This window comes from Eucyclogobius newberryi, unplaced genomic scaffold, assembly GCF_026437365.1.
Source record: "Eucyclogobius newberryi isolate DKJ021-1_F unplaced genomic scaffold, fEucNew1.0.hap1 SCAF_3, whole genome shotgun sequence".
NCBI classification, from domain to species: Eukaryota; Metazoa; Chordata; class Actinopteri; order Gobiiformes; family Gobiidae; genus Eucyclogobius; species Eucyclogobius newberryi.
In genome coordinates, this window is record NW_027315945.1 from 10,436,913 (window position 1) to 10,447,112 (window position 10,200).

General features: G+C 36.8%; 1 protein-coding gene across 2 annotated transcripts in view; it reads left to right on the plus strand.

Annotated features, from left to right (window-relative positions):
• The first annotated feature begins 3,442 nt into the window (after positions 1 to 3,442).
• Positions 3,443 to 10,200, plus strand: part of rhbg (Rh family B glycoprotein) — a 20,975-nt gene continuing 14,217 nt past the window's right edge. For both annotated transcript variants that reach the window (XM_072460293.1, XM_072460294.1), the window contains exons 1-2: positions 3,443 to 3,712; positions 9,892 to 10,078. In XM_072460293.1, the coding sequence (XP_072316394.1) occupies positions 3,526 to 3,712; positions 9,892 to 10,078 (374 nt within the window). In that variant the 5' untranslated portion in view covers positions 3,443 to 3,525. The remainder of the gene's footprint in view (positions 3,713 to 9,891; positions 10,079 to 10,200) is intronic.

The following is a 10,200-nucleotide window of genomic DNA, read 5'->3' on the forward strand; positions in this document are numbered from 1 at the left end:
GAGTTCATAACTTCTACTGATAAACTTACCAAAGGATGTTCAGGGATGTTCACTAGAGGTGAGCAGGGTCTATCAAGCTACTATCGTTAAATCAACGCGTAAAATTTTATGTGAAGCCAGACTTAAGTCTTTTGAGGGGGGAGGGGGTCCAGAGAGAGACGAAAAATATTAAGTCTTTTCAGCTTCAACCCATTTTGAGAAGATCCCTTACATAATGTACCTTAAACTCAGACAAACCTTTAAAATAGAGCTGTAAAGTAATTGTAAAATAACGCTCTAGATTTTTTTGCAAAAAATTTAAAATAAAGGAGACATATTGTTCTTTTTTCAGGTACTTAGTATTGTACTATAACACAAGGAGATCATCATTTAACATGTTGTTCATTGTAAACTGTACTATTGATCTAAAACGGCTTAGTAATAGAAACAGGTCATTTATATGTTTGTTTGTTTTTTAAGTAGCTACGTGACATTTTCGAACCTTACACGTATAACTCAGCTTTCGTTTTTAATTTAATTTAATCACAACTAAGTGCAGGGATGTGGGTGGGGATAGGGGGTAGGTGAATACAGGACCATACAGGATTACTCAAACATGCATGAATCAATCAAATTACAAATTTAAATAAACTAATGAAGAAGAAACACTGTCGTAATGAGTTCCAAATGTCATTTAAGTTGATTTTGTATAATATGTTCGACATATGCTAGTGTCAGAATCAGAATCAGAAAAGGTTTATTCCCATTGTCAATGAACAGAATTCACAAACATAGGATCTTGTCTTGGTGATTCTGTGCAACATAAAACAATGTACAATGAATAAGTCAAAAAGAGAAACAATTTAAATCTGCTTCTGGATAAGAATGACAATAAACTATAAGATAAGAAATAAGAATACAAATGTACACACATTTACAGTTGAATTTACAAATGTAGTGCAGAAAGTGAACAGTGCAGTGAGTGGTTAAATTATATTAAAGTGTTGACTATGGATACAAATTAAAGCGATATCAGATAAACCCCCTGTGGCTGTTGACTATCCTCCAAAAGCTGAAGCGTGCGCTGATTGGACCAGAAGTCGCCTAAATACTTTGCACTCACACTCAGCTCCTGGAGGAAAACAAGCCTGTCACCACGGAATTTATGTGTTTCTATTGCAGCAGTCAAAAGTTCAGCAAAGTTATTAATTTCAAACAAAGAATGCTAGAGCTGCAAAATGTCAAAATAGCCATTTTCAACCATAGAAATTAACAATTGAAAACAAAATATTGTGTTTTTTTATTCCATCCAAAAATGCGTCCATAACAGGAAAATGCTATACAACCATAACGCATGAATTAGTTAGCTTAGACTTCATTTGAAAGGACAATGAGATATAAAGCTCACATTTTCTTTATATATCGACGACATAGCTTAAAATTTAGTTGTATTTTGAAAAATGTGATTATTATTTTAGTCTTTATTTGAATCCATGTGTTAATCTCCAATCAAACATCTGTGAAGAATTGTTTACTATATGTAAAAACATTAATGTCTAAATGTTAAAAGTCTTGAAATAGCTTATTCTACAGCATAGTTATTGAATTGAATCCCATTTTTTATATCTCCTTCATAAATATTCTCTCCTAAGCATGACTAATCCACAGAAAACACATTTACCCTTTAATTGCAACCACAACATACCATGAGAAGTATGCAAAAGAGCATGCTTAGTTTGCTTCACGGAATATTATTTGGAAGTCCGAACCTATAATTCTGCTTTTACGCAACTTTTTACACCTCCTCCTGTCAGTCTGTGCTTCTTATGAGACAGAAGACAAAAACCTCATCCTAAATTAGGAACTCTTTAAGTCAACAGTACAAAAAAGTATTATCCTTGAGTGACAGGTGTGTCGTGAATCTTCTGAACGAGCTGAAACACAGACATTACTATTGGCTTTTCTTTAATGTTTCTAGTAAGTGGTGTCTCATAGTGTCCTGTGGGTTGTAATGGATGCATGCATGAATTAAACTTAACAAAAAACATTGTTCGACCTGTTGAATGGTCCAAACTCCTCAATTTGGAGCCAATAACAGGAAAAGGCGTCCTGTGAATGAAACCTGTGAATCATAGCAGTGGCTCTCACATGGTGTACTGTACATCAAATGCATAATAAAGGGATTTTAACGTCACATTATTAGCAAATTTTATTGTTCGACTAGTCAGCAATACGTTTTATTATACATTGATACTTTTTAAATACATAACACATGCGTTCTTTATTTAATTATGTCACTGTCTTTGTTATAAAGGTCTTTTTGTATATGTTTTATGGTCTGTAGTCCAGATAATGATTACGGTTATGAAAAAAAAAAAAAAAAAGTTTTTGTTGCAGCTCTATATCAAAATACACTTTTACTTTTACTAGCATCATTCATAAATCTATCACAAACTATTATATTAAGGTTCATTAACTGTTATTTTTGGCAAAGGCCCGTGACATGACTCACTGAAATGCAAACTGGTTTTGGGTCCTTACATAAGTACTTACAGTAGTAGTAGTAGTAGTAGTAGTAGTGGTAGTAGTAGTAGTAGTAGTAGTAGTAGTAGTATATGGGATTCAGAGGGATGAATCAACCAATTTGCAGCAAAATCAGAACCGGTCGATATTTGGCGCCGATATTTTGTGGCCAGTGTGCGTCCATTTGTCCATTTGTCATTCCCAGTTTGTCCCCAATGGAAACAAAAGTGCAATTAGTCTAATATGATATGTTTACTCAATCATGCCACAAATTGTTCTATATCCCAGGGAAACACAATTTCTTATTACTTCTTTCTTATTACAAAAATCAACTGCAATGCATCAAATATTGGGCAAATGTTCAAGTAAATAATTATGGTAACACTTTAGATAGAAGTCCACATATTAACGGTTAACTAGGCATAATAAATACTTATTTACTGCGTGTGTGTGTGTGTGTGTGTGTGTGTGTGCGTGTGCGTGTGCGTGTGTGTGTGCGTGTGTGTGTGTGACACCGCATTTTACAAGTATTTAGCCATAAACTGTTTTCTTTCCATTAAAAAGCTGTTCATTAACTTTCCTGGATGAATAAAGGCCAATAAGTGACAGATTCTTTTGTTTTCACTATAATCTCAATAAATATTAATAAGTATTCGATAAATACTAACTAATAACACAACCATCACTGATAAACACATCAGTTACCATTCAGTTAGTGACTAATATGTGGTCTTTAAACCTAAGTGCTGCTGTAACTTCTATCTCCAAAGTCCAAAGGTCAAAGGTCATTAAACTGGTGTAGTCGGTAGTTGCAAAGACAAGTCGGTACTCCTCCACCTGTTCCACTCCTCTTAACTGTCTTTGGTCTTCCTGGAGGGGGACGGTCTGATGGGAGTGTCCTGCTACTCCTGCACAAAACCTGCGCGTGGCTCCTCACACTGCTGCTTCTGCTGCTGCTGCTCTCTGTCACTGGTGCCCCGTCCCGTCCCGTTTGCCCCACCGGAACTTTACCCAGACTGAAGCATGACGGACGCGGCCACCAACATGCGCCTGAAGCTGCCCGCCACCTGCCTCATCCTGGAGATCATCCTCATGATCCTGTTTGGGACCCTGGTGCAGTACGACCATGAGACGGACGCAAAGCACTGGCACGAGCATCTCCACAACCGCTCCAGCGACATTGAAAACGACTTCTACTACCGCTACCCCAGTGAGTGCTGTGGCAATAACACTGTCAACAAGAGGAAAAAGTTTTACCTCAAGCCATGCAGTGTAGCATAGACAGAGTATTGCAGTAAAGTACAGCAAAAAGTTACAGATGTACTATGTAACTTTCCTGGTGGAGATGTTTGTATTGCTTTGCCTTGTCTTTCTTCTTTGAGTCAAGCTGCTAATGACAAATTTCAGGTCAATTCAAAGTATTTTAGCAATAAAATCCCTGTAATTAATGAACGCAAGAGAGGTATGTTTAAAATGACATTGTGAACCTTTAAGTATAGTGTTGAGAAGTATATAATAGTAAAAGAGACAACTACTTCATCAACTGTCAACACGTGTTAAAACTTTATTAAATTTGAACTAATTTTGCTCTGGGGAAATTTGGTCCTTGCTGGGTAAGTTTTATCATGATGGATTTGTGATACTTTTAAGCCTCATAAATTCATTCTAAATTGCCAAGTGCTACACTTATTAACTTGCACTACTGTATTAAGACTAATCTGCTGGGCTGCAAAGCCATTTTCATAAGACAATTAGAGATCTGATATTGAGAGTATTGTGAAATGGAAGTTGGTATTCTACATAATCAAAACAGAATTTTAGCAAAGTTTCAAGGAATCTCTGTATCAGAATCAGGACAGGTATTGTCTTAAGCTCTGAGTATCAGGATATGTATCTGATCGTCCTGTATTGGATGGTAAGGTACATGGGCTTAAGCTAAGGCTTGATCAAAACTACCTTAGCTGGAGGATTTTACCTATTGAAGTGTAGTTAAACTTTACATAGCATGGTATAGAGAACTCTTCTATTACAGAATCCCCTGTATTTGTGTATGAGCAACTACTGTAACTCATATTGTTGTGTAGTGTAGTATTTTAATATACTGTAGTAACTCATTGTTGTGGTGAGTTGTAAAAAAAAAATAAAAAAAACATATTGCACTTGAACTGCATCTCAGGCGAGGGGAAAGCCCACATACATCTCAAACTACATGAGGTCGAAATTGTTTTATTAGGAGTGACTGTGTAATCAGACCAAGCAGCGTGCACCATTTTAATACAATCAATTCGACCCAAACATGAGACAGGGGCCCAGGTCCCTGTTAGGTCAGTTCATGTTTCAGCTTCCTGTTTTATACATTTTCTTAAAATATCTAATATTTTGTTTTAAATTGTTAATCACTGTGGAAATGGTTCATATTTTTCAACATTCTGAAACCCATGGGTAATTTATTAGTAAATTGTGGTTCTTTAAGGGGAAAATGAACTTTAATAAGCGTTTAGCCTGGTTACAGCAGTGTTCCCTCACCATTGGTTTATCCAAAGTTGTGTTTTGATTGATCCTTACATGTTTAGCAATCCTGTATTGTCCTGCAACAGAGGCTCTGAAAATTCCTGTTTTCACCCACCCCTATCCCCGCCCACAATTCTGAATGACACATGTAGGGTTCTAAAATGTCCTGTAGCCACTTTTCAAAAATAAAAAATCATGTATATTGCAATCTGCTGCTTGTTACAGTGAAATATATAACTGTCACATATGAAGAGGCGGGGCTTATCAGTTCTGCAGTTTTGGACTGGAAGACAATGATTCTGATTCTATTACTAAGCTGTTTTAGATCAATAGTGCCGGTTACAATTAACAGAATTGAAAATGCTTTAGCCTAGCATAACCTAATTAACACGTACCACCACCATCCATCCCGTTCTAAATGTCCCGGTGTGATCCTGGCTCTGTAAGCTTGACCGGCCTGCACTCATTACATAAGCAGATCATTCGTGTGAACCCCTCTGCCCCGGGAACAATCTGGGGAAACGCTCCATTCAATTTGTATGGAAAACATGGCCCCGCATCCATCTGCTTTTCTAAATAGTCTTTTATTAGAGGGTAAGACAACCAGTCCTCAGTGTCCCGAACAAACCCACGTACGGTGGTGGAGAGAAAGTACAGTAAAGTACAAAAGTACAAAGTAAAGTACTTAAAGTGCTTGTCTCTGATTTTGTCTTAGAAACAGAAGTAGTTCATTTAAAACTGTTTGCAGCAGTCCATTCCACACACTTATTCAGAGGCCAGAGCACGGTTTTGCCAGTGTGATAAAGCCATGGATGTATTGGATAAAGCTAGCAAAAACTAGTATGCTAACAGCACACTTCCTGGTTTTTGGTTAATACAAAAAAACGCTTTATACTCAAATGCAGACAGCACTTAGCCGACTCTCTTTGACCCTAAGAGCGGCTTTTACAACCTGCTGGGGGAATACACATGGTGCTGAACTACATAAGTACATTTTACAGTGGACACTTTATACTCTGCTGCATGTTCTTCTTCTGCATTTTATTAAAGTATTATTATTATTTTGTTTTTAATCACTAAGCTTTAAATTCTAAAGTATGTGTGAAAAACTACTTAAGTGCATTTCAATATTTGTTTTACTTAAGTAGACATTTACTTCTCCCATGTATTATTACTAAATAGGATTCCATGTATATTGATATTTAACATTTCATTCTCGCTTAATACATTCACATAAACATGTCCAAAGTGAATAATTTCATGGCTCATCTCTTTGCAGTTCTATTGTTGCCTGAGGGCAGCATGCAGGTGCTTTGCAGAATGTGGATAGACCAGTTCACTTCCAAACATTCAAATTCAAAGAGATATATATTGCTATTGAGTTTACTACAAGAGTGACATTTTGGTGATAGAATAGATAATGTTTAAAATTGGGGCGAACCAAAGCGAAGGTGGAAGCGTAACTTAAACCCATAAAATATATCAAGCACATTGTGTATTTTTACTGATAGTTTGGAGTGTGCAACTCAACATTGTTGTATAATATATAGATGATTAAATGTTAGTTGTATTTATAATTCCCTTTAAATGTAACTATGTAAAGTGACATAATGATAAAAATTGACAGAATCATAACTCAAAAAATCATAAATGTTATGCCATTGCCCTCTAAAACATTTGTCCACATATGAACAAAATTAAAATAGAAAATAAATAAAATCAATTCACATTTTTAGTCAATTTGTTAATATTAATATACATTGCATAGATAACAGCAACTCCAACGTTTGGGAACCTAGCTGTCGACAGAATGTACCTTACTTAATAATGATCTCATTTATTATGCGGAAACGGGTGTGTAAACCTTAGGACTTAGGACATATTATGCAAAATTGTCCTTTTTGAGCTTTCAAACATTGTAATAACATTGTTCCCCCATCCAAAACACACCTGCAGTTGTAGCTTCATACACACTTGTTTGATTCATCCTGTTTAGTAAGTCCTCTCCCGTCTGAGCCTCAAAAAACATTCAGACGTGTCCAGATATGAGTCGTCATGGAGCTCCAAGATCGTCTGCTGTTTTTAAGTCAGATCATCACTGTCTTTATCATCGTTCTGTGCATTTCTGCCTCAGATCACGTTATTTACAATTGTATGTCTGTATTAGCATGTCAGGGGCAAGCTAGCTTTTTAAAAATTCCCTCTGCTGCCTGTAGATGAAGCTCAAATTCACTTCCTGACATGGGAAGCGCCTGAGTGATATAAAGTCATGTGTGCTTTTAGTATAGCAAAGGTATTGAAGAGCAAGCTTAAACACCAATAACATTAAAAAAGTATAGCATATCTGTTCTTAAAGTGATAAAAAAAATACTAAAACATTCCCAAATACTACAGAAGATCTATAGAGGCACAGATGGATTGTAAAAAAGTGATCAAAATGAGACCGTTGTGTGCTGTCTGCATCTACTTAAGCCAACACAAGATATTTTATTGTCCGAGAATGAGGAAGTGCGCTCTTAGCATGCTAGTTGTTTGTTTTTAGCTTTACCGATACTCACACTAGCCAATGAAAGCTGTGATACGCGCCTATTAACTGAAGAATAACTCTGGACCGCTGCAAACCGTTAAATAAAATAATAGATAATTCTGCTTTTCATATTTAAGACCGTAAGACCGCGGCTTTTAGTGCAGACTGCAAGGTTAAAGAAAATGAGTGTAAGGTCCATTAGATTTAATAGTGCAGATAATGGTTAACCCGGCAGCTTTAATGTCACGAGACGCCTTGGTATGTACACATTCATGGCACATCCTGATGGCATATCTCCTGTACAGTGTGTGCTAAACAGAGCGGCGCACACCTGCTCACATACAAGTATTGTCTAGGCGTCTACGGGCTGTGGAGATAAGAGACAGGCTCTTCTGTGCGTGTCTGCATGTGCCAGCTGATAACATCGTGCGACGGTCTCATGACATGTTCCGCCAGAGTTGTTTTTGGTTTGCCCTTTTCCTTTACATTTTTAGGTCCAGTGGTTGAGCAATGTGCCACTTTAGAAATTTGACGTGAGAGCTGAGAATTGTCATGGTTGTGTTAAACAATTAAACATGAACTGTCAAAAGTTAACAAGTAGAAATGTTGAGCTACAGCACGTCTTCTAAAAGTCGACTGAAAACTCTCTTTGAGACGTTTCCTGTTGGATTACGTGTATTTTAAGCACAATTATAACAAGTTGAGTCAAAATTGCATCTTAATGGAGATTGTTGACCTGATGTTACTGCAAAAAAAGTTAACTAACTATTCTGTAGATGTTGAAACACTAGCATCGCGGTAGCATTTAGCCCTTAGCTACAATTAGCATTCATAGTACTGTAGATAACTATCCAAATTATCCCATCCATGTTTTTATGTCTGTATTTGGCACACTATAGCTCAAATAGTCTGCGTTTGCTCCTGCAGTTGTTGAACGGTGGGTGATAGAGCAGCTCTTCTACATTTTAATGAATTGCTTCCCAAACAAAGGTACGTTAATGGGCGTGTCGTCCGATGCCGACTGTATCCATCCAGCGTGTTTACATCAGCATCATGTGGACTCATCCATCATGCAATCCGACCAAATAAACAAAAACAATAGTATTGACTTATTTAGGGCTGCGCAATTAAGTAAAAGTCTTTTGTCTAATTGAGATTCAGTCATTTCTAATCGGCCATAATAGGAGGTTGGACTTTGGAGGTGGAATTTTAATATTTCTAGATGTTCTTGTTCATGAAGGCTTTTTTTTTTGTTGCAATCTGCGGTTAAAACCACACAGTTATAAGAAGGATTCAGGTTTTTATCAATAACTTTTATCATTATATGAATATTGTTTAATTCCAGATGAAATCACTTGATGCAACAAATGATATATTTTCTCAAGTGTTGTTTATGACTACATGGATTAAGATGAAATTGTGTCACCTTCAGCTTGAATATACTGTTCACCCAACAACGTTATCAGATCTGTGTGAACAGACCAAACCACATTGTATTCAATCTTTTTTCAATCAGATTGCGTCCAAAGGCTTTCTTCTAATCATTTTTGTATCTTAGTTGTGACTGTGATCTTTATTTCAGTTAAGACAGTTTTTTTGTTGCCTTTTATAGTACAGTAGGGTTGTAAAATATGTCATGTGTACCGGTAAGTACAAGTTGAAATAGGAGCAGATAACATACGATTGTTCTTCCTTCCGCTCCTTTTCGTTCATTCTTTATTTAATTGTATCTCACTGATAATGTCTTTTATATTCATATTAAGAATTAAATAATATATATTTTTTTAAACATAACGATATAATGTTGTGAATAATTAAAAATGTCTTCTGATTTATAAGCGAGGTGGTTTGGGGCCACATGGAGGATATGCACCGACACAAAAGTAGTTTCTCTGTTGTTCCTCCAGCTGTGCAGAGCTTAGTTTGCTCACGACAGGGGGAGATAAAGGACACTTCAACTTGCCCCACAACTTTTCTCAACACACAGACTCAAAAACATCTTCAAATCAGTTCATCTGTGTGTGTATCGGTGACAATTGTGAGCGTAGCTGCAGTGTTCATGTTGTTTTTCTACTATTTACTTTTTCTTGAGTAGGATGTCAGCTACAAACTAAATATTAATCAGACTGTAGCAAATCTAAACCATCACTCACCACTGACTCGCGTTTTTGCCACTCACTGCTAAAATTCTGAATGTTGTGATCTGTCATCTGCATAACTTATATTTGTAAGTCTAGGTCTATAGGGCAAATAGTAGTAACATCTCCATTTCACCTCCACAGAGCTATAAATGACCTGTCTTTAAATTTCAGTTGCAGGTCTGTTTTGGTAACTTACCATCTCCACTGCAGGTTTCCAGGACGTTCATGTGATGATCTTCATTGGTTTCGGGTTCCTCATGACGTTCCTCCAGCGCTATGGCTTCAGCAGTGTGGGCTTTAACTTCCTAATCGCTGCCTTCGCTCTGCAGTGGGCCACTCTCATGCAGGGCTTCTTCCACGGCATGCACGGAGGCAAGATCCACATCGGAGTGGAGAGGTACTTTCACGTTCATTTACTACTGCATCAAGTCAAAGATGCTTTTTTTCCCTAGTACTTAAGTATAACATACATCAAGGATTATTTTACATTTAGTTCACTGCAAACCGCAAAAGTGATCT